The sequence below is a fragment of the Zonotrichia leucophrys genome, chromosome 1A (genome assembly GCF_028769735.1).
Source record: "Zonotrichia leucophrys gambelii isolate GWCS_2022_RI chromosome 1A, RI_Zleu_2.0, whole genome shotgun sequence".
Taxonomy (NCBI): Eukaryota; Metazoa; Chordata; class Aves; order Passeriformes; family Passerellidae; genus Zonotrichia; species Zonotrichia leucophrys.
The window spans coordinates 11453580-11479411 of record NC_088170.1 but is presented as its reverse complement, the minus strand read 5'-3'; the positions used below and the strand labels follow the sequence as shown (position 1 = coordinate 11479411).

The following is a 25832-nucleotide window of genomic DNA, read 5'->3' as shown; positions in this document are numbered from 1 at the left end:
GCTATTTTGAAATGGCTCTGTTAATATACAATACCAGTAGAGCAAGCATTATGATGGACACAGGTGACAACCACAAAACAGAAGTCAAAAGAGAAGAGAGAGTTGTACAAAACTATCTGTGTGCACAGAGAGTTCAATGCCAGCATTCAGAGCAGCATGCCAAGATTGATATCTCTTGTCCAATGTTCAACTTGTAAAGAAATCCCTCATCTGGATAAAATCCTTTTCTGCAAGACTATTTCCCTCTGGGAAATCCCAAATCCATCTTCAACCCTACCTCAACATCCACCTCATTACAGATAAAATTACCTCTAAAAATAGACCTCTAATGGCACTTATTACAATGTTCACAGCACATCCAGGATAAGAGGTTGTCATCTTTTTTCTTCCCAAGCCACTCGATCCCATCTTCTCAGATGTAACACCACAAACTGAACATAAGCTAGACCAGATCAGTGACAGCACCATTTAGACCACAATTTGCCTGAATTCTGAATTCTGGAGAGAAAACATTTCAAACTCAATTGGTAAATCATAATGTCTGTTCTTATCAAATGCCTGTTCTTACCAAACAAGCCCACATCTCTCTCAGAAGAACAAGATGAGATTAAAGCATTAACATCTTATATATTGATTGTTTTCCCCAAAAAAAAAATCTAAGTGGGCATCATAAATAATAATTTAGCCCAACATCCCTATTAATTTTTAATTTAAAATCCAAATCCCCAAAAGAAATGCAACCTAAAACAAAATGGCTCTGCCCTGACTCAGAATACTCCAGTTACTAAGCCTCCTTTTACACCTGTAAAGTAGCAAAGAAAAGCAAGAAAATTTTACCCTACAACTCAAAATCCAAGCATTCTGAGAAGTTCTAGAAATACCAACTATACACTGCACAGTACAAGCAATGTAAAATTGCATTTAAAGATCTCAAATGTGCCATTTCTAAAAGTTGCACAGAGATTGAATTCTCCATCCTTCAAGGTTTTCAGATAAAGCAGATAAAGACCAGAGAAACCTGGTCTGGACTTCAGAGTTGGCCCTATTTTGAGGGCTGAAATAATTTCCAGCCTGAATTGTCCCTACAATTTCTCACAAGGTTAGCATGTTAATTGTTGTGAACCCTAACTGTGTTCCCTGCTTGTGACAGTGATTAAGATTGGAGCTTAAACCTTTCAAACACCACAATACAAGTAACTGTCCTTCCAGAAATCAAAGGCCATCAATATTACAGAAAAATAAATGCTGTAAAGAACATCTGATACCTTGACTTACTATTGGTAGAAACAAATTAAGAAAAATGTGAACACAATGAGAATTAGTATTTATAGTCCCAAGTTTATCATGCCAACAAAAGCCTGTGCAGTTGTTATTGTCTACATGAAAAAAAAAGCTAACACCTCTCTTAAAATCAGAAGGTGGATATGCCCCTGCTGCTCCTAAGGAGCATTAGTTGGTATAAAATGAGCATTGAAACTCCCAAAGGACAACTGAGATCACTTTCTTGATCTGCTGAAGGATAAAACAGAAGCAGTACAGAAGACAAGCTTCAAAGCAAAAACCACAGAACATTTAAAATGCCCTGCCTGATGCACTTGAAGTCTCTCAGTGCAGCCCAGTAGAGTGGCATGTGTAAGCTACAGAACTTGGCAGTTCAATTCTGTTTGCATCTACCACAAGTTTGTTTTCATTTCTTCAGAACTTACCTATTTCCTACCCTCCTTCTAAAAACTCTCATACTCATCACACCCTCAATGAAATACTTTATATAAACAGCAAGAGGAGAGGGGATGAAAAACACACATAAGAAAATCACATTCTCTACACTCCAGACAATTATCTTTACAAGTGAAATGCCATTTTTGTCAAAAGAAATTCCCAAGAACAGGAAAGCTTAAAACATTAAAGGTATTTTGAATATCCAAAAGATTCTGACTTCATGACATTTGCTAAATGGAAAAAACAGATGTGACAAGAGCTGTGTTTTCTTCCAAGCAAATTTTAAAATGCATACTAGAGTTTTGAGATTACAGCAACTGATTTTTTGTTGCAAAGGACAGGAAAGAGTTTAATAAAAAGGCAAAACACATGGTTGGATCACACTCACCATTTTCATCTCCAGCTCCCTTCCGACCATCCTCTGGGGAAACGTGCACCAGCTGCAGGATGAGGGGTCTGCGGGTGACAACTCCAGTCCCTCGTGGGAGCAGGTCCCTCCCCACAAGACTTTCCAACACAGAACTTTTTCCACTGCTCTGAAAAGTGGAATACAGCTACATTACTTTGTGAGACATGAAAATGCTGTGATGTTTTAGTTTGCTTTCATCTGTCTTGTTCTCTGCTACAGAGTGCCTGAAGGAGCACGTGAGAGGCTCCCTGCAGACAGAGCAGTGCCACTGCACAGGCACTGAGGGACACAGCTCTGCCACAGGCCAGGAACTGCCTACACCTGCCTGGGATACTCACAACAGGTTTCCATCTACATGGTTTGTCCCAGGGTCTTTATCTCTTAAGGTCAAGCCAAACTCTTAGTAGGTTTCAGAAAAATTAATCTCCTATTTAACATTTTCTACCACAAGCATCAAACTCTCCAGAAACATTTCTGGAAAAAAAAGCTTTTCTTTACAATGCTCAGAAAGAAATTTGATGTCTTGTACTATGTCATGTTCTAACATCTTGAAGTAAAACTGCTGTGTAAACTGAGGAATTTAAAAAGTTAGCATTTGTTAGAATGAACAAGGGCTGGCTGTATTGATACCAGCATCAGTCATTACACAAACAAATATTAACTATGTATACCTGAGTACACAGGCTGCTACAATGTTATATCCTTTCAGTTTGAGGTTTGGTTGCATGGGGGGTTTGTTTGGGTTTTTTTTTTTTTTTTGTTGGTTTTTGGGGTTTGTTTGGTTTGGTTTTGTGATTTGTTTTGTTTTGTTTTTTTTAAATCATATATTGTATCAGCTTGGTAAGTACAGACATTGTTTTATACCCTAAACACAGAAACAAACATTGTTTCATGGCATCCCGCACTCTCTCTCTCTATATATATATTTAAGTATTTACATAACAACAACCGGTAAAAAGTTGGTTTTTACAGTTAAAACATTTTTTACAGTTAGAACATTTTAACTATAGGCTCTCAAAGAATACAGTTGTTTTTTACAGCCTTTTAAAAGGCTGTGTAATTACCAATATTCTTTGAAAGTCTACATTTAAAATGTTCTCCTGCAGAACTCCTGTATAAGATTCACAACCAGTCCAACAGCAGCTGTGAAAACCTGGGTTTTAAAAGTGATTCCAAATAAATACCATGTTAAAACTAACAATAAAAAATAGACACAGATATGCCAACATAATACTCAATCTGATTGAGAAGATTTTGTCTTTTTAATAACACTGTACTGAGCTCTTCCAATCTTCTGTATCTCTAAGTCTACATAGTGATGCCATGAGAAAACCTGCTCTGACAGTCATTGCCACCACCTAGGAAATATTTCTGTATTAATGCAAGTACCAAACAATTCTCTTGTCAAAAAACAAACAAACAAGAAAACAAAACCAAAAAAGGAAACCAACAGATGCTTCTGACAGCTGGAATGTGCATTATGTAACTGCTACAGAACCTCCACTCAGCCCACCAGTTCTGAAGTAACAGATTTGAGACTTCAAGCAAATTATGAGTATATAATCTAGCATAACATGATAAAAAAACTGATGAATATCCTTAAATCTCACAAATTTAGTGACATTAAGTGACTTTTCTAAAACTGAAAAATAGATTAGAGGTCAAGCAACATGTTACTATCAGACAGTACATTTCTACTAGTGCAGTAAAACAAGACACAAATATATTATATGAGAGCTTAGAAACCTACTGAAAAAGAGCTTGTATGCAAAATGACAAAATAAATATTAAAATACAAGGCCAAACCCCTAGAAAGTTTGAACAGCAACAAATGAAGCCTACTTTTATTGTACCACTTTATTGTATAGGCTTTATGGCCCAGAAAAAAAAGATGTTTTATCAAAAATATCATTTGTTTCAATAGGCAAATAATACACCAATGCAGATTATGTGTATTATTCAAAGTAAATCTAAATCACATTTGACAGCAGTGAGATCAATGATCAATGGTTTAGAAATACTTGGAAAAAGAGCAGGGTCAAGCAGAAATGCAGCCTTTTTAAGATTTGTTTTTCCTTCAAAAGACTCCCCTAGAAAGTTATTAATAATTTTCTTCAACTGTCCTTCTCCAAATCAGCTTTGGGCACCTTCCCTGCAAGCAGCTTGTAACAGACCATTGGGCACTGAACTCTTACCAAAAAACTTAAGAACAACCTGACAAGAGCATGAACTAGGTCTGCAAGCCCCCCTGAGCAAGTTCCTGTTCTGGCCCACTTCTGAGGAACTACTGATATTATAGACTGTGAAAAAACAAACTTCACAGAGACAAATAACAAACACTTCTCAACAAACTTACTTAAAACAAGTGAAATGCCTAACCAAAAAAATGAGAGATGATAAAGGCTCATCTTCTGCATTGGAAAAAAAATAAAAACAAAACAAAAACCAAATATCAGCGCTTCATTTATTACAAATATTTCAAATTTTAAGAGGCATTTGGATGTGTGGATGTGGCACTTGGGGATATGGCTTAGGGGTGATTGTTCGGGGTTGATGGTTGGACTAGATGATCTTGAAGGTCTCTTCCAATCTTGAGGATTCTGTGGTCTCTTGAGCAAGATTTTCTTTGGCATGGGGAAAACGATGACTCAGTCTCACAAAGCTGGAGATCAGACTTAGATGAAGTGGCTTCTCATGCACATATAATCCAAGCACATTAGGGATAGTAACAAATAGCAGGAATCCTTATCAACAACCTCACCATGAAAGGAAACCAAAATCCATGGGACAAGCTGCTGCACACTGCTGCTCTTCAGCCTTTCCAAAGGAGGGGGAATGCAGGAAGCTAAAATGGGCACACCAAGCTCTGTACAGCAGCAAACCACTGTGCCTTACACCACTGCCAGCTACCTCTGGATGGGGAAGGAACAATCTGGATCCTCTGCAAACACACTAAATGAAACATTGCAGTGCTCCCTGCATCAGGAAATTCTTGCAAATTGCATTACACTCCCAACTAAAGCAATCTGCTGCTGGAATACAATTATCTAATGACGCACTTCTTAATCTGGACTCCTCAGCATCCATTACCAAGAATTGTCTGGGAACACGGGGCAGAAAGCAGCAAACACAAAGCTGATCTTGTTCTGCCGGTGAGGGGGAAGCAAGGGATGTGGGTCTGCTAAGAACACAAAGTCACTTCAGCCAGTCCTTCACAGAACAGATGTAGACAGACACTAACACTGATAACCAAAGGGATTTTAAGGAACAAGTCAGCAGAAATACCACACTTGTTTTGTCATTTCATTAAAATGCTCGTCGCAATTTTAAGCATGAACTGAAATAAATTCATTTCATGATGGGTCAAAAAAGGAATTAATAAACTAGCTTTTCACAGGCAATCAGGCAGATTTTCCCTCTGGACACCAATATCTGATCCTAATTTGAAATATCTACTTGTTGTGATATCTAGAGGAACTTAATAGAGGCTGCTCAGACAAAAAGGAGGGGGGGAAAACACAGGAACATCTTGTGTCACTCCTTTAACTTTTGTGTCAAACTACCATGGCTGAGTGTATTACACTCTGCTCTGCCATCCACCATTTCATTCACAGAGAAACACCTGTGTCTGGTGGATGGTAAAACCATTTGCCCGCAAAGTACTAAGAGAAATAGAGATGATGCACACAGGACTTCAGTATTTTGCATTCTATGTACAGTCAGAGTGTATTGAAACCTTACCAGCACTCTCACTGCCTCTGTAACACCTGTTACATACACCTCTGTATGTCCATCTTTGGTTTAGATTAACCTGAAGATGATGCTGACAATCAAGGATGAAGGGCAGTCACTGGGAAACAATTGTGCACTTACCCTCCCAAACTAAAAAGCTGTGAGCTGTAAGAATTGTGATCACTCCAAATAAACAGCACCTCTACTTTTAACAGTCCTCATGGGGTTGCTTTGCTTCCCATCCTTCATTTCATCTTTACTTATCCCTGCATGTTTCAGCTGTGCACACTTAAGTATCAAAAGGCATTTGCTCCCATCCATTACATTAATTCTTAAGAGAAAATGTGGATTACAATCTGCTGCATTACAAACCACAGTTTTAGGAATTCAGAACACAGCACACAACAAGTGCATGATTTTATAATTGTCCAGCTTCATTAACAGCCAGAGATGTTACTTCCAAAAACACTTCAGGGCTGTTGACAAGTCAGATGGAAGAGACTCCATCTCGAAAATGCTGAAGTAACACTCTGAACAGCCATTCAAATTCACCCCATCCCATTTACTTCATTGGCTTTCTTACTCTATTTCCAAATCCTCATTAGTGTTGCTATTTTAGGAGTCGTGTTCCTTACACCAAACAGAATGCAAAGATGTTTTCTCCATATCAAAAAAAAACCCCCTGACCCAATCCTCTTGCAGCACTGAGTTATTCTCCATTTTTAAACCCTGTCTAAAGGGACAAAGGCCTAGAAGACCCTAGAAGGGCAAAGAAAGGATCCAGCACCTCAGCCTTGTCCATATGCACTGTCCCTGGATCACCTGTCACAGACAGCAGCAAGCCTTTATTTCCCTATTTCTCTTTTTCCTCAACTCCTGATCCAGTGCTGGAAGTTCCTGCTGCCTTTGATGCCCTTATCACTAACAGTGGCTTTCTCAATACCATCTCTGCCCATGCAGGCAGGATTTTTATATCCCTGAGCAAGCCTGTCCTTGTTTCCTCCTCCTGCACGAGTGTGCTGTGCTGAGGCTGAGTCATGAGTTCCCTCAATTCTGCTCTCCTTAAACCTCCACTCATTCTCCCAAGCAAGTGGAAGGACTATTGCTTTGTGCTCCATGGGGCTGTCCTTAAAGGAATGCCAGGTCCCTTGTGATTCACTGTCCTTCAGCTCACAGGGTCTCACCAATTAGCTCAGTAAATAAGCAAAGTCTGCTCTTACTCTTATGAAGTCCATGAAGCAAGCAGGCAAATTAACACAAGGCTCACCTGGAGTCCCACTGATGCACAAGAACCATCAAATTTCTCACAGTCACATCCTTGGACTGGTGACTGTTGTGTATTTCAAGTACTGTTAAAATGATAATGGACTTGAATCTGCTGCAACCAACTTCAAGTCATCTTACAAGAATCTCCTGCCTTCCTTTGTCTATCTCTAGACTTCATAAAGTCTTTGTCTTCCACATCTGTGGGGGAAAAAGCCTTATTGAGGAAACATGTCCAATAAACTACTGAAAAACTTTCAAACCAAAAGTTAGTTGAAAGGAGTGTAAAATTTAGCTCATTGCTTTAGAACAGGACAAATGGATAAGTTTTTTTTACTATTTCATGCAATAGTGAAAAAAATGCAAAGAACTCATGCAACACAACACAGACTTTTTATAGGAGAGCACAAGAAAATAGAGGCAGTGATGTCAGAATTCCCTGACTTTTGGAGTGGCACAATACACACATTCAAGTAGGGAGCTGTGAAGAAAGAGAAACTTCTCAATGAGACATACTAACTCCTGAGGAGCTCTCTATTAAGGAAAGCAATGCATCTGGGATGGAATGGTGGCAATGCTGCAGTTTCTGCCATACAAGTACAAAATTCCTGCTGGTAAATCCTGCCCTTGGCAATCTGTACACACAGAATTTCCTAAATTTTCACTCTATCATTGGGAAATACAAGCTAATAAAAGCACTTGTGCTGGGATGTCATCCACACACTGGTGCTTTAAAAAGTTATTTGCAGTAGCCATTTTGGAAGAGTTCAGCCTGCTATAACTAAAGAACAACAGTATTTCTTTTACTTTCCTTATTTTGCAAATACAAATTATTCTGGAATAAAAAGCGAGTACACATGTAGTTTCACAGCAGTTCCACAAAGGAACTGCTTTAGCTGGAACAGATAACAAAATTTTCCTATTCAAACTAGGAATGCCCCAAGCTAGGCTGGCTCTAACCAGCTAACAAATTTAAAAATTTATTTACTAATCAAAAAAGAATGCTAAAGCTATAAGCAGGCCAAATGGACTATTTTAAGACATTGTTTGAAACAAAATAACACTTCTAAAAGATGCAGAAGAAACAACAGGCTGATCCCAACTTGAGGAAGCAGTAAAACCAGCATAATGCACTGCTCATTGTTGCAAAATACATGCAAGATCTTGTCCAGACTACAAGACTCTTGTTCCTGCAGGGCATTCCTCATTTACTTCAATAAAGCTCTCCTGAGTCAGTCATGGAGAGATGCAAAGTCACAGCAACTACTCCACATAAAGCAGCTCATGTAGCAGCAGTAAAGAACAGGCACAGGTCACTCCAAACTCTTCAGAAATCCTGCATTTACACCACATCTAACTGCAGACAAGTGCCAAACAGCAAATACAGCAATGATTAGCAGATGTTTTCTTCCTCAGTACATCAATTCCCAAAGCCCTCCAATAATTCACTTAAGAAAAAAAAATGCCTCATCTAAGTAGAAACAAGTTCCAGGCTCTCAGTTACATCATGGAACTGTGGTATTTGAAGATTCACATTTGCAAGCCAGATATCCTGACCTCACACAGTACTGTGGATACTGCTATATTCATGACTTGCAGTAAAGTAAATCAAACCAAAACAAACCTGCATATTCAAATTTTAAAAGTTCTAAACAACAGTATTATTAAAACAAACCCAAACCCCAAATCTTTAAGTTAATCAACCTTCTGGCTACTACACAAACAAATATTTTCCAAGAACTACACAGGCATTTTCTCTCCAGATTGTGAAAATGAAATGCCTGTGCTTTTTAATTCTCTTCCCCTCCATCTTCCTGAAAATATGTTTTCTTTGCACTGTGCACCCTGGACAACACACAAGATTCACCTGGTCTAATTAAAACACCAGTTTTCCAAGAAAATCAACTGCCAATCACAAGATGAACAGAACAGGGCCCTTGCACTAAAGCATCAAAACAAAACAAAGCACACAAACAAAACAAGAAAACAGAAGCACAAGACTTCTTTATCCACATCCTCCTACAACTGTGAATTCTGTGCAGACTCTCCACTCTTCCAAAATAACCAAGCATTTGCAAACAATGAAATTAATTATCTTGTAAATGGTGTTTAATAATGTTCTCAGATTAAGAATCATAAAATGCAGGATCAAGTAATTAGATCTGTAGTTTTATTTTAATTCACATGAAGTCTACAGATAAAAACAGTGAAAATGCCATCCTTTCAATCACAGAAACCTTCAGCACCCAAAAAGTTCAGCTGTTGAGAAACACAGGGAGTCCATCAGAGAAAAGAAACAGCACAACACTAAATGTTGTTTGCACTGTATCACATCAGCAGTAACATTTCTATTATGTCTGGTAAATGCAAATAGCTAATTAATGTCAGCCTCACTTTGCTGCCTGTCTGAAACAAACACAACAGTCAGGGCATGACTTGACAGGAGCAAAGGATGGCAAAAAAAGGAAAACAGTTACACCCAAAACCAGGGACTGTAAATGTCAGATGTGAAAACAAAGAAAAAAACCCAAATGAAATCAGGAAGTTTGCAAAACATTTGGGAGAAAAAACAGTCCCCAGCCAGCGTGGAAGCAATGCTCTGGTTACATTCTCTATTCCAATGTAGATACAAATGGGGTTTTGCATCTGCTTGAATTGCTTGAAAGATCCTTGGACAAAACAACAAAACCAAAACCCACCCAGCAAGAGAGGAGGGAGAAGACACAGCTGTGCCTGGCATGGGGTTTTCCTCCTTGCTTGGTACAAACTGGAGTTTCCTTCACCTCACCCTGGCTTTTTGCCAGCACTGAATGAGGCTACACTGAATGAGCTAAGTGGTTTGAATTCAGAGGCACAGCAGCTCTGCAGAACACCTCAAGCTCCAGCCAAAGGTGCCAGTCTCTCTCAGACAGGATGCTCTGATAGCATCTGCTGGATTCATCTCCTCATCCCACTAGCCAGGACTGTACATCACCTTCCCATTGCTGTCAACTTCTAACAGCCAAATCAGCATTCTTACAACTATTCCTCTTACCAGGACATAAATTTATACAAATCCACGTGCTCAGGCTGTGACCTCAGGATCAAGAAACCTTCCACCTTGCAATAAAAAGTGGTTTAGCATTAGCATCAAACATACATACATCAAACAGCAAAAAAAAAAAAGAATAAATGTAATGCTCATCTGTGAGCCAATCCCAAGGGAACATCCAAGAGAATGGATTTATTCATTAATAAATACTGTAAACTACACCTCCCCATTTAGTCTCAAAATGGCACTGAGCAAAAGAGCTCCATAAATGTACACATGAAAGGTCACTCCAAAATCTCACCTGTCAATTCCATCACTTGCTACATCAATTTCACTGCAATATCTCCACTTCAAACTACCAAGTGCAAATAAAGCCTACAAGGTATTTTTATAATGTTAGTATTAGAAGATTTTTGCTACAAAGCTGACACTAAAGTTTGTATAAAACTAGGCTGATGACTACCAAAAACCCTAAACATATTCCAGGAATTAATGGCACAAAAAATAAAGACAATTCATTTTTACCTATTTCTAGGCAGATATTTTGTTGTCTGACTGATTTTCTTGACTTTATTCTAAATCTTATGATCACTTTGGTAGTGTAGGCATTTAATTTTTGTGATACCACCTATCCACACAAAAGGCCATAATTAACCAAATCACTTTTCATTCCCTTGCCTCCTTTACTGTAGTTTTAATGTGTTTAGTTGAGGCACTTCAATACCACCTTGTTATCCCTTAAAATATAGAACACAAAGCATTTGTATAAACCAGAACACTGAGTGTTACAACATTACTGAACTCATATTTCATATTTTTATATCATATCCCTAACCTGGACACTTTTTTTTTTTTGCAATTCAGTCATACAGTTCTAAAAATGGAACTGGAATACTGAATTGGGGAAAAAATAGAACACCTACCTGGAAATGGCAGAAAAACCCTGAAACACTGAAGAAAAATTGGCAGTCTGAAGGTGTCCCCTGAGTTCTACCAGCACAGTCCCCAGTTTTCTTAAATGACCCTGTACTAGGACACAGAAATAACTTACACAATATTTATGGGGAGAATGAGAAGGAATTCTCATATGACTGTATGGCAGGAAAACCACTACAAGTGCAAGAGGCCACCTAGATGTGCAAAATTTACTGAGAAACAATTCACAATTAACAGCAAAATGTATCTAGAAAGAGGAAAAATTAAAACATTTCAATTGCTCAGGGCACAAGGGAGGTAGGAAACAAATCCCAAACAACAGAGGTGGGGGAAAGAGAACATGAGAAATAGAACTAAGGCTTATAAACAACTTCTAGTCCTAAATACTCTAGAAAATAAAGAATCAACTTAATGCACAGAATGAGAAGCAGAGAAAGACACAAGCACAAAAAAACAAAAGGGTAGAGGAGAGAAAAATCAACAGAAAACTACTTCAAAAAGCATTTTTCCTCTCCTTGCTGAATATGTAAAAAGGTCATTTAAAAAAAGCAAGTAGCAAATTGAAAGCAAAAAAGCATAACTCAATTAACAGAATTACAGAAACCTGAAATGGCAGCATTTGCTTCCGACAAGAAAAAAGGAGGTGAAAAATTCCAGACTGCTTATTGTGAATCTTATTCACAGACAAAAAAGCAAAGACAGCATATGCCAGTGGGCTACAGATACATCAGCTGTGTGAACAAACTTAAAGGCCACACAGCACTTCACAAAGAAACAACACTGTCTAAAAGGCACATGTAAAAAAAAAGGAAAAAAGCTACCAACAGCAAAAATATCAGCTCTAATGCCGTATCTGACATATCTCTAGAAATCTGGTCTCCAATAAGCTAACTCCAAATTGATAGACTAACAATATTTTATTTAAACTAAACTAATTGCATAAAATAACCATCTATGGAATCACCATGTCAGTAAAGACAATTATTTCTTCCAACAACCCTGACTAAAACAAAACCACCCCAAAATACAGCTTGCTAGATATTTTGCTAGATATTTTTCTGGAGTCCATAGAGGACTTTGTTTCGGCATGATAGGAAATGTCATGCTGATACAAGAGGGCTCAAAAATATCATGGATACAGCACTGAAGAGATATTGATACTGATGGGGAGACTACTGAAGGCAAACATGTCAATGCTGTTTTAACTCTCCGTCCTTACTTATGGAAAGTATTTACACCTAGGAAAAGATAACTGGGACAGAGTTGTTGAAAAGTAGCTTTAAAAAACGCCACTTCATGAAGTTAAACTGGAAAAAATACTCTTCTAATCTTACATAGAAAAATGCCATTGCATTTACACATACAGCTGGTGTTTTAAGTTATCAATAAAAATCCTGAGCACAGAGTACTTGGCATTGAAGTCTTTGGTGAGCAAGCTACTGCCAAGGAGCACAGCCCATTCAACACACATTTAAATTTCACAGAAACAAAATGAGAGATCCATTAGCTTCAAATCTTAGCTTCATCTGCTACTCCCTTGTGACCGCTGCAGCTCTGGTCAGGCATATTCAGCTGCCCAAAATTCTGGTGTAGAGCAGCATCCCATTTGAAGAGATAGGAGCGGCCGGGAGCTATCTCGGAGCCCAGCAGCATTACCAGCTCACACGCACGTGTTGCAACTGTTGCAGCCAACAGCCGCCGGCCTCGCCTCTCACCTCCACCCCCGTCACCAGCTCAGACAAAGCGTCCGAACGGCACAAGAAGGAAAGGACATCCATTCATGCCCGCACGATGCCGTCCCGCTAGCACATCCCTTCTGTTCGCCTCGCTGCCCAAGAAGGGAAGCCACGGACCGGGTGCGATGGCGGTCACGCTGACGCACCGGGGCGGCCGCCGCTCCCCGGCTCCCCGACACCGCCCGCATCCCCTCGCCGGTTCGGGAGCACCGGCCCTGCCCGCAGCCCCGCGGAGATCCTGGGCCGCTCCGGAGCTGCGCCCAAGGGCAGCGGGCGGGCGGCGCTCCCAGCGCAGCCGGGGCTGAGGCAGCGGAGCCGCCGAGGGCGTGCGGGGGGAACGCGGGCACCGAGGGCGCCCCGCCCGCTCTCGCCCGCCGCGTCCCCCCGTGCCCTTGGCGGAGGCAGCCGCGGCTCGGCGGCGGCGGAAGCGCCACGGACACCCCGAGCTCGCCCTCGGGGCGGGGAACGCCCGCGCCCCCGGCCCGGCCCGGCCCGCCTCACCTGCGTGCCCACCACGACGATCTGCGGCAGCTGGATGATGTCGGCCCCCACCGTGTTGAACACGTCCTGCAGCTTGTTGATGACGGGGATCAGCGCCTCCATAGCGGCGGGCGAAGGGACGGGCCGGGCGAGGCGTCGGCGGGCGATGGACGCGACGGGCACCGGCGGCTCCCTCAGCCGCCCCCTGCGCCTGCCGCCATCGGCGCCGGCCCCCGCGCACGGCCCGGCCCCCGGCAGCCCCTGCGCGCCCGCCGCGCGCACCGGCGCCGCCGCCGTGCACCATGGGAGTTGTAGGCCGTGGGGCTGAGGGGCCCCGCCCGGGCCGCGCCCTGCTCGGACAGCGCCAGTTTTGTATCACTAAAACTGCTCGGTTTTATTACACAGAATCACAGAATCAGAGAGGCTGGAAAAGAGCTCTGGGGTACTTGGGTCCAGCCCGCGGTTGAACATCCGCCTGTCAACCAGACCGAGGCACTGAGTGCCACCTCCAGTCCTTCCTCAAACACTCCCAGGGACGGTGGCTCCAGCACCTCCCATTCCAACGCACAATCACTCCTTCTGTGAACAAATTCTTCCTAATGTGAAAAATGCATGTTATATGGCTTTACGCAGATATTTACTATATTGTGTTGTATTGATTAGTAGTGCTGTATTAACATTTTAATAGTATGGTAAATGTAGTTTTGTAATTTGTAGTTTTGTAGTTAAAATGGAACTTTTGTACTTAAAATAGAACCTATGTATGAGGGATATTTTTTTAAAGAAAAGAATAAGGTACTCGCACCAGACAGTACCCACAGGACGCCGAAATCTTTCAGAGAATGAGAATTTATTGCTCCATTATCAGAAGAAATGAACTTTTTACTGCCTTGCTCAGCCATGAAGACGCTGTAAGGATTAAGAGGAAGAAGTTGACACTGACCAGACAGAATCCTGTGTTTGAATGGAATTTATGCATCATGTATGAGGTGTATAAATATGCAACAGGCTATTGCTTTTAACACCTCTGTTAACGTGTGTCCTCTTTTGGGCTTATTTTGCCCAGAAAGAGGCACCTGGACTGTCCATAACTCTTGGTTTTTATTGTCTCATATTGTCCTAACCTAATTGTTCAAATTCTTATTACTCCAATTATATTACTATTTTCATAACCATTTTATTACTATTAAACTTTTAAAAATTTAAAAACAAGTGATTGGCGTTTTTCACAAGGTATAATGGAGGTAATTTCTGGGGAAGAACAGAATTGGAGATCTGCTCCCACAAACTGCACAGTGAAAGGAATATTATTCCATTTCTGTTCACATATTGAGGATTGCAATAGACACATGTGGAACAGCTATATTTATTCTGTTTGCTTTCTTGGGGATGTGTTTTGTTTTGCTGTGAGGCTCTTGGATAATCATGTGAAATTCTGTAACCTAGATGTGTAATAATAGGTTAGGTTGAGGTGTCTTAGGAAGTGGGAAACTGTGTGAGATCTAATACTCAGCTGTGTTATAAAAAGAGATAGAATGAAACCAGAGCATGACTTGTGATGCGAGATCACAACAAATAAGCTGTCTCATCTTCAAATGTCTTTCCTTTGAGTGGATTTTCTGAAAGATAAATTATGAATATGCTGGCACTGAGTTAATTTGGACTTTGTTCTTTCTTGTGAGCAACAGAGTAAAAAGGCTTCTGAAATTTTCAAGTTTTGGATGGCATTAGAATTCTTATTCTTGTTCTGTACAAATTAGTCTTTTGCAGTCTTCCTGTCTTGAAACACTCAAATGTCAATGGAAAGAACAAGGATATGTGTTCTTATTTGTACATCTTTTCAACAAAGTTTCTCATTCTTGGCTGAGGAATTTCACACTGTTCGTCACAGGGATAATATTTTTTTGTGATAAAAGCATAAAGATGGCTAAGCAAATTGAAACATTTCAAAATTCAGTGTATTCAGCACAGAGAGAAAGAGCTAATGCATGTAAAATTTTGGGAAGAAGGTCCTGAATTATTGGTCAGGGCTTCCTGTCACACAAACATTATCCAGTGATTTCACTCATTAGCTCTCAGCATGCTGATGGCTCCCAGAGATCATTAATACCAAAAAGTCATTTGGCATCCACCTCTCCAGCTTGCAGGACAAAAGGAAGTGTTACTCTGACACAGCAAATAATCTTTTTAAAAGATTAGCTGTTCCCTGTCAAGGCTGATCTCCTCTCCTTCCTTGAGGAAAGGAAAGGAAAGGAAAGGAAAGGAAAGGAAAGGAAAGGAAAGGAAAGGAAAGGAAAGGAAAGGAAAGGAAAGGAAAGGAAAGGAAAGGAAAGGAAAGGAAAGGAAAGGAAAGGAAAGGAAAGGAAAGGAAAGGAAAGGAAAGGAAAGGAAAGGAAAGGAAAGGAAAGGAAAGGAAAGGAAAGGAAAGGAAAGGAAAGGAAAGGAAAGGAAAGGAAAGGAAAGGAAAGGAAAGGAAAGGAAAGGAAAGGAAAGGAAAGGAAAGGAGTAAAAAAGCATCCCATTTGCACAGAACAAGAAGCTGCTGGCTCCCAGTGAAGTGGATAACACCAGCTTATTTTCCGATGCAAATCTCTTTTCTCCTACCAGTTTTATTTTGCTATATGACCTCATGGACACCCCTGTGAAATGGAGAAAGTAAAACCTGGTTTATGTCTTAATTTAGACCAGAAGTGGGACATCTCAGCAAGAGCGTAAAACTGGAAGAGAGTCATAGAGGAACAACCAGGATGATGAAAGGTGTGGAACAGCTTCTATGTCAAGACCAACTAAGAAAGCCAGGAGCCTTCACTCCAGGAAAAAATGGCACAAGGTAGCAAGGACCAGAGGTCTGTGTTACCATCAGCAACCTGGAGTGGGTGAAAGAGAATCAGGTTTCTTTACTCTCCCTTCCAGTTGAGAAATTTTGGGAACATCTAAAGAAAATAAGAGCCAGCTCAGAACAAAACAGACTAGCCCCACACGGGTGCTTTGGTGACCTTTTGAGCCCCTTGTCAAAGGATGCTGAAGACAGTAAAACTTTAAATTGGTTCAGATGTTGCATGGGTTAGATTAAGCAGGAGAAATGCATTGCATGTATAGAAGCAGCCCTGTAGGGATCAGATCTAGCTGGGGCTGTTTCTGAGCTGGCAGTGTTTGGGAGCTGGGGAACAGCATGAGAAGCTGTGTGTGCTCTCACCCGCTAGCCTGCCCCACTATGGCTATTCTTAGAATTTTATCAGTGTAATATTTCAAGGAGCACACAGAGGAAATATCAGTTGCTGAACCAAGCTGAGAGAAGCCAGCTTGCCCAGCAGAGATGTTGAAAGGCCTGTCAAGGGCTGGATGCACCAAGGGAGAAGCACAGTGAAGACTGAGGAAGTGAATTAAGGAAGGAATGCAAGAAGAAAGTACCAAAGGAGATATAAAGCTAAGAAGCATCAGAATACTACATTTAACACATTTTACATTTCTGGGTAAAAAGTGAGAGCCAGAAATACCTCTGCTGTGAAGTTTCATGGCCTGCACCCAACAGTTACCTCAGCCCTGTTGAGGACTGTGCCAAAGCAATAAATATTTTAACAAGCAATGATTGTGTGTAGCTTTAACTCTAAATTTCCATGGCTGACTTGCTGAGCAAGAAACTCAAAGTTCTGATAAAGAAAATAGTAGTCAGACTGGTTATTGAAGTTAATTGACATGAGGACACAGGACCTGCCACACCAAATGTGACCTGATATCAATCTACTTCAGGACCTCGCCTAAGACCTTCCAGCATCAGCCCTCTGGGGAAAATATAAAAATGCAGTAATAAGATCATCCCAAAAACTGTGTGCTAAATTATTTTGATATTGCTGTAAGATCTGAAGTAGACAGTTCAATATTTCTTCCATGTTACTGCAAACTAGATTGCTTTATTTAACATATAATAGGGTTTTGTCCCATCATGCTAAATTCTTGGCTCCAATGACAACCTCTGGTGGTAAATTTCATTATCTAATTATATATAATGCAAAAATTCAATTTGGTATTTGTCATCTTCTAATTTCCATATAAACCTCCTTGGTTTTATGTTTGACATCAGGAGAACATTTCCAGACTTTCTTCTCCATGATATGAATTTCTTTTTAGTTTTGCATCATCATTTGCTTCAATTTTTCTTAGACAGCTGATTCTTTTTTATTGGCATACTGACAGTAATGGACAAGTCATTTGCCATTTACTTCATTTGTGCCAGACAAGGAAATCACAAACTAGCACCTCAGCAAAACATTTTCCTGACATCCTCTTTTGTCTAGAGAATTATTACTGAAATATATCAAGTATGTAACATAGAATTTGTGCCTCATACATTCATACTGCTTTATGCTGCAAAAACACCACTAGCACAATACTTCTATAAATTATTTTTTACTAATGTCACCTTTTGGAACCATGCAGTACAGCAATTCTATGGGTCTAGCAGAGATCAGATTTTATGTGAAGTCAAATTTAATGGTGTTTCTGTGTTCTCCAGAGCAACCTTGTCACAGATGTAACTGCAACATTTTCTTAGACCAGGCACCATTAGACGATGAGATAAAAAAATTCCTGAAATCCCTTAACAGAGTGACCCTTTGTTTGGCTGCTCTACACAGATTTCCCAGGCTGAGATTCTAAATCTCGTTCTTTTCTTTTTATTTTTTTCCCCCAGAAGCAACAGAAGTCAGTCATTCCATATTTCAGGAATTCTGCTGAGTTGGCAAAGCAAACTCTCCTACGTGCTTTGGCTGGCTATAAGAAATCACAGTGCTGACAGGAATTCCTGAGTGTGAGGAGCATTTACCTGTGCTGACACCCAGTCTCTGGCAAAATAAACTTATCCTGGGGCAGGGATGCAACTTTGCCTGACAATATTAACTAAAAAAATTGACAGTTCCATATATTTTCCTAATCTAAACACTGGGAAGTTATTTATGAAAATCCACTGGCTATTTGGGGTGTCAGACAACTTCTGGTAAATCTTGCTTGTGAAACTGGAAGCAGGTTTCAAGTCAAGGGAGGGGAGAGCAGAGGTCAAGAGCCACAAGGCAAGCACAGCAGTCAAACCTCATAAATCAGTAACAAAGCCCAAGCACTTTGGTATTTGGAAGACATCAGCTTTTCTCATGGGGCCAATAGAGATAAAAACTTAGGCTGGAGATGAAAGTAAAATCTGTATCCTTGTGGATTCCTGTACAGCAGTGCTCCCTCCTTGCTGCAACTGGGGTGGTCATCTGAAATAGCAAACACAATACTGAAACAATTCCTTCAGTGAAAGATTTTCACCACCCCAATGGTTTGCAGTTCAGTTTTCAGGTGAGGACTCTTTATGTTAAAGGACCAAGGTTTTGGGAATAAAAGCAATAACCTCCTGTCTGCTATCAAGTGAGTAATTTTTATTGTTAAACAAAATGCACACTTAGCATTCAACATAAACAGAAAAGAAAAAAATCTTGTCCCAACCAAACCTTACCTCAACCAAAACTTGCTGGTATTCAGGAGGAATTGAGCTTGTGTCTTCTACTTCTGGATCTAGTAGTTAAAGAAGACAATCTATCTCCTGTAGTCTTTTTAAGGTAAAATAGTATGCCAAGAGAAGCATTTCTTATTCTTGTGATACACATTTCTTGTGCTTATGATTGGCACACTTTTAAGTAGGCAAGGTAACAATTGAGCATATGCGATTTACAACATCCCACCCTGCCTGTAAGAGTAATGAGAGCAGAGACTCCATGTCTCACCTGCCATGCTTTGCTTTGCACTGCAGGTTATCTTGAGGCATAGGGATGCATCTTTCCATGTGAAACACAACTGCAGGATGCACTTCAGCACCTAAAGGGCATTCAGTTCAAAGGACCAACTTAGTGCTACTCTGAGATCAGCTTCCAAAATACAGCAGAGATAAGGTGGCAGGCCTTTTGCAAATGCTGTGTCCCAGGACCTCCAGCAGTGATATTTGGATTTGCTTTGCAAGAAATATTCAAGTAAGACAAAAGAGGTGGTTCTACATGCTAGGCAGTACATGGAAACAGAACTACAATGAAATCCTGTCTTTTTCCATCACAGGCTCATTAATTTAATTTCACACTGAGAGAAAGCTCCCCTGGTCAATAGCAGTCGGAGTCTAAAACCCATTTCACTAAAGCAGGAATTTCCCCTTACCTAGAGTTTGGAAAAGTGAGTCACACATACGATATTAAAACGTTCAAAAGAGAGCACAAACCTCCAGCCTTGTTTCCAAACACAAGCTCCCAGAATCAGAGGTACAAGTTCAGTGTCCAGTGAACCCAAGAGAAAGTTCATTTCCATGTTCTCCACAATAGAGTGCTGGGACTGCCTGGCTCCCAGACAGGAGTAGGAAGGGGCAGAAGAGAACAGGAGGCTACTAGAGGCCAAAGAGAGAGTAATCCCAGATTCTGCTCCCAGGACAATCTCCATTTCTTCAGCCATGTGTTATTTTAATGTTACAAATGCATAAATCAAAGCCAGAAACCTTTAGAATCTGTAAGTTAAATAAGGTAGTATTCAGTCAAATTAGTATGAAGATGCTTTGGGATCTGGATCACCTTACCCTAGATTCCCAGTTAAGGATCTATTCCATAAGAAAATGCTTCTGAGAGTAGTTATTTCCTTCATTCAGCAAACAAAAAAGATATTCAAATTTGGCAGTTTAAAAGTATTAATGAATTTTCTTGGTAAGATCCTGATGGTTGGAGGCTATGTCAACTCTGACTGGGGCAGGCAGCACATCCTGCTCATGCCACCAGAGCATTGTGCTTTTGAGACAGAAGCACAATGGCCAGACTTTGGAGTGTGAAATCATATCTGGAGAAGATCACAAGGGAAACTTTCTCTTTTTGTATAAATGTATATATCCCAAACAAAGGAGTGTAAATGCCTCGCTAACATTCCACCATCGGCATACAGATGTTACAAATCATGTTTATATTCATGAATATTCATTGCCTAAACAGTAGCAGGCATGAGAAAGTCTGAATGGGAAGCTTAATGGGAAAAGTCTTATTATTATTGTTTACTATTATTTATACATTTATTATTATTTTTAAAGTGATTTAATTTTAAAAGTGACCAGCACCATGCAACACAGACGTGGTGTTCCTCAAGGAACCAAACACAAGAACTGAGTCTGGTGAGGCTAAATATTGCCATGGCTGCCTGGTGCACAGGGCCAAGAAGGCAGGGGGTGAAATAAAATGATCACAGTCATAAGGATCCCTCTGCTTGTCCATTTGAGACACCACCTAATCCTAACCAGCTCCAAATATTGTGTTTACCAAAGGCTGGTCTGCCACTTCTCTCATGTCAGGAAGTTCATGCAATGCCAAGAACAATTCCCTGGTAATGAGGCAGGAAAGCCAAAGGAGGCAACACCTACCACTTCCTCACCAGCTTAATGGGCTCTGGCCAATTTGCAGCCCCATTGAAATATCAGTGCTTATTAACCCTGCTGATTTAAAGGAAATAATTAGGACCTGTGGTGCTCCATTTCCCATAGTTTGAGTTTTATAATTGTGTTCCCTTATTAAAGCACATCTTTAGGGTTAATGCTATTATTTTTGTCTCCATGAAGAAGGCATTGCATTGTGTTTAATGGGGAAAATGAGGTTTGGAACAGAGTACAGTACAAAAAAATAATCAGAAAAATCATAAACAGAAAGGGAAGCATTAGTCTCTGTGGTTAATCAGTGCTTATTTCAAATACTGATTTGTTTATGGTGTGTGCAAAGAGAAGAAGATCTAGAAATGAAACGAAAATTCTTGTATGCAATTCTTTCCAATCAGGAACAACCAAGTACTACAGTAACTTTTCCTCTGCTTTGTGTTTCTGTGTTTTCTGCAACACTGTGCCCACCTGCAGAAGAATACCAAGAATAAATCAGACACAACCAAAACAGGTTTAATGTGTGCAGATGATGGAAATCAGAGGCAACTGCAACCAGTTTTGGACTGTTATAGGGCACATCCAGCTAATTACCTGATCCTTTTTTGCTTTGCAGCACCACTTTAGTTCAGTGCATGAGATCATGCTGATCATTTAGTATTGAGCAATACTAAGAAAGATTTGGGGCTCTGCAGAACAATTTCCTTTATTTTTGCACTTTTCTATGGGGATGGCAGTACAGAAATCCATAAAAAACTCATATAACATCCTGGTCACATTCCCATTACAGAAATCTGGACCAAACTGTGCAGATGTCATTTATCTTTCCCACCTATAGGATGTCATAGCATTAAATACACCCTTTATAAACTCAGAATACATCTTTCACCAACTTAGCAGTACTTGTAAGTAACCAGCACTTCAGCAGATTAGATACCAGTGTTCAAAACTGGTCCTCACTGTCACACACAACCAGAAATACAGCTTAAAGATTTTATCAGCAAAATGGGTAGGTGGACAAAAAAAATTAGTCAACCAGCAATACTTATTTAATGATGCTTTTATTTTACAGGATACAAATTTCTGTTCTTTTTAGGTACTCAACATGAATTAAAGTGCTTAATTTTTACAATTCTCCACCCACCTTAGGATCAAATATACATATATTACAGAAAATATGTACAATATCTTCAACATTTTTACATTCATATATTTCTTAACCATAAAAATGACGACTTAACATTTGCACAACTTACAATGGCATTTGTATTTCACCTTTTTAATATTATTTACTTTATTGCAAAACCAAAACAAATTTAAAATTCTTCCAATTATTATTTTTTAGAACATCTTTTTGCAATTAAAATCAGCAGTGCTTCCATAATGAAGGGAAATGGAACATGTATAGCTTGTAATTCTGATGTTAAACATTACAGCTGATACAGCTCCCACTAGAATTACTGTATTAATCTGCCTTAACAGCTGCAGAATAGAAAATACAATGATAGAAAAAATAATATTTCTATTGCAAACTGTTCTCTACATGCAACAAATTTGGCTTAAAAATAGCAGGGCACATAGATGCAAAAATGCTTTGATATAGTTCTCTCTTTTCTGAATGTTTCCACCATAAATACTTAATGAATCTATGAGGATGAACTATAAACTGAAGTAGGTTGGTGTTCAGCAGTGGCTGAAAACATGTTTTATTCAAAGAAATCCACTTGAGGATTTTAAGAATAAAGCACGTTCTACATTCACTTGTGCTAGGAAGAGGAAGGGGTGAAATAAAATGCCATGGTTTATTCTAGGTAGAAATTTAGTCACAAGGTTTCAAAGGAAGTGATTGAAATGCCTCACTGGAATTAGTATGTTTGTGAGGTCTTCTGTGTTTGTTTTTGTAGGCTGAAATAGTAAACATGCCACAATAGCAGATCCACCTCCATCTTTTTCTGGAAAGCATACTCAACACAATCATTATACATTCTATTTTGAATGCAGCACAGTGTATTTTCTTTTGATTGTAAAATACTGCTTGAAAACAAGTCATCTGAATAATAGTCTCAAATATATAAATACACATATATACATATACACACATACATATGCATATGTGTATATACACACACATACGTAATCATTAAATTAATGTTATCATCAGTTAAAGGAAAAGGATTTAGGAAACAATCTGACTAGCAGATTAAAACTCCTATCTGAGGAACATACTACAGTCCCATGGGTCAGAACCAGCTGGATAAATTCCTCACACCAACAGGGCCACTAGAGCAAAAAACATTAACCCCATGTATTTCATTTCAGATTTCAAATAACAGTACACCACAGAGACTAAGAATGGATTTACATTAAGAGTAGTCAGTTCTGCCACAAAATTACTTCTCTCCAATCACTTATTTTGGATATATATTTCCAGTTGTTTACATTCACCCCTACATCCATTACCTGCATGTGAACTTCACCTGAGCCCTGTGAGTCCAGGTGAGACCTGGTATCACATCAGCTCCCTAAATGTGGAAGTTTCATCTTCCACAAGTGTCCTTATATTATGTAAGGCAGATTGTATGCAAATTTAAATCACTGAAGGTATAATAGCTCCAGCAGGCCCATGCTAGTTTATACCAGCTATATGGAGAAAGACCTTTTGTTATTGCTTAAGATTATTTCTACATGGAATGTTTATTTCTTTCCAGAAAGTCTTTCCTTCAGTGTAAGAAATAACTACCCTTTCTTAATTTTATTTAATCTTTCCTCGAAATGAAAAGCTGATGATTTTTTATGCTAGCTATGTGGTGAGGAACCCAAACAACCTGTCAAGTGTTTCCACATCTTTCCCACTTGTTTTAATGTACATATTCTTTTTCCTTCTGACTCCACTTGGAAGTCTGTGGAGCATAATTCTATAATCTCATCTAAATTTTACTTAGGTGGTAGTGTATTTACTCTATATTTAATCAGTGCCTTGCCTTCATCCATAACTTAAAAACATGAGCAATAAAAATCTTCTTTTCAATGAAAAAGAGTTAGAAGCTTTGAGGAGATTTATAAAGCACTTTGAGATGGTTTTGCATAAAAAGGTGCTACTATATATACATGCAATTAAAGTGGTATAATATTCTATTCCAAATAGAAGAGAATGTTTTGTACTCTTAATATCTTTTTTGCACATACAAGTTAAATACACTTAGAAATAAACAGAACTACTTGGCATAAAGGGATTTGAAAATACTACATAATACAGGTTTTATAGCAGCTCTTCAACCAAGCAGGAGTACCTGATACCAAAAAAGAATTTTTAGAGGGCCTGGAGGAATGGTGCAGACATGCAGATATCATGATACACTATTTTCCTACAGTAGGGGGAAAAAATAAGTAATTTCAAAAAATATATTGCTATGATCCAAAAATATGAATGATAAATTTAAGTCTTGTTCTGGTTGAACACAGATAAAACCAATAAAATAAGTTTTGATCTGCTTTAAATCGCACAGAAGAGGGATCACTTTTAAAGTGAGAAACAAGCATTACTTTGAACACAAGAGTTACAAAACTTAAATAATTCAGCAGAGCCATTCACATGCATTCATGCATTATGAATGAATGCTTAGTTACAGTTTATTCCTTACACACAGAGCTTTATGCTCCCAAATTTAATGCCTTTTTTATTTTCCTTGAAGAATTTAAGAATTTATCTCAAATGGGAACAGCTTCTACCTTGTTAGAATGATGGTTTTAATCATGGTTTCACTGCTTTCATCATAATTCTTAAGCCACACCAGCTACAACTTTGTATTTGTTTCTCTGCAGTCATAATTTACAATTTAAAGCAAAAGTCTGGGATGCTGTTGTTAGGAGGGCTTGTCTGTGGAGAATGAAGGCAACAGGGTGGTTAAATTTAGAATTTCTCATCTTCTGATGTCCTTCAATATTGGTAATATACACTTTTCCCACAAAATGCACACACAACCATGTATTTGAGTGCCAAGGCATTCTGACTCAGAAGAGAACAATTCTGACCAAACAATTGATTATGAGAACATTAAATGGGTTTCACTAGGGTAAATAAAATATCATGTGCTACCCTGTATAAAATTTAATGGCTGAGAACAAACATGAGGCTAACATCCAAACAAGCAACTCCCATTTCAAACTGCTTGTGCCCAGATGCTGGGCTTCATCTGGGAGATGCTGCCATTCAAGTACCTTCAACTGCTCAACACCACTATAACAATAAGGCAGCACAGAAACTGCTACTTCTAATCACTTAACTGGAATGGGCTTAGAATGAGAGTTGCAGGAGGAAACAGAATGTACTGCACAGCACCAAGCTGGGTAGGATGCTGAGAGAGCAGGAAGGCTCTGCAGTGAGATCCAGACAGGCTGGATCAATGGGCCAAGCCAGCTCCAAGAGGTTCAACAAGGCCAAGTGCTGGGTCCTGCACCTGGGTCACAACAAGCCCTGCAGCACTACAGGCTTGGGGAAGAAAGGCTGGAAAGCTGCCTGGTGGAAGAGGACCTGGGAGTGCTGGTTTGACAGCAGCTGGACAAGAGCCAGCAGTGGGCCCAGGTGGGCAAGAAGGCCAAGGGTGTCCTGATCAGCCTGTACCAGCAACAGACTGGCCAGCAGGACCAGATTGTCCCCTGTACCAGCAACAGACTGGCCAGCAGGACCAGACTGTCCCCTGTACCAGCAACAGTGTGGCCAGCAGGACCAGATTGTCCCCTGTACCAGCAACAGACTGGCCAGCAGGACCAGACTGTCCCCTGTACCACCAACAGTGTGGCCAGCAGGACCAGGACAGTGGTTGTCCCCTGTACTTGGCACGGGTGAGGCTGTGCCTCAAATGCCATGTCCAGTTCTGGGACATGAAAGACAGGATAAGAAGGACATGGAAGTGCTGGAAAGGGCCCAGAGAAAGGCAACAGAGCTGGTGAAGGGTCTGGAGCACAAGTCCTGTGAGAGGTGGTTGAGGGAGCTGGGGGTGTTCAGCCTAGAGAAAAGAAGGCTTAGGAGGGACCTTATCACTCCCTGAAAGGAGATGATGGCAAGGAGGGGATTGGTCTCTTCTCCCAAGAAACAAGCAATAGCAC

The 25832-nt window shown here is 40.0% G+C and overlaps 1 protein-coding gene across 4 annotated transcripts in view; it reads right to left on the bottom strand.

Moving 5' to 3' along the window:
* The window catches only part of DNM1L (dynamin 1 like), a 36095-nt gene extending 22553 nt beyond the window's left edge, over positions 1-13542 (bottom strand). For all 4 annotated transcript variants that reach the window (XM_064737722.1, XM_064737740.1, XM_064737732.1 and 1 more), the window contains exons 1-2: positions 13328-13542; positions 2108-2255 (exon numbers count right to left, since the gene is read on the bottom strand). In XM_064737722.1, coding sequence (XP_064593792.1) covers positions 2108-2255; positions 13328-13429 — 250 coding nt within the window. In that variant the 5' untranslated portion in view covers positions 13430-13542. The remainder of the gene's footprint in view (positions 1-2107; positions 2256-13327) is intronic.
* Between the last annotated feature and the right edge of the window lie 12290 nt (positions 13543-25832).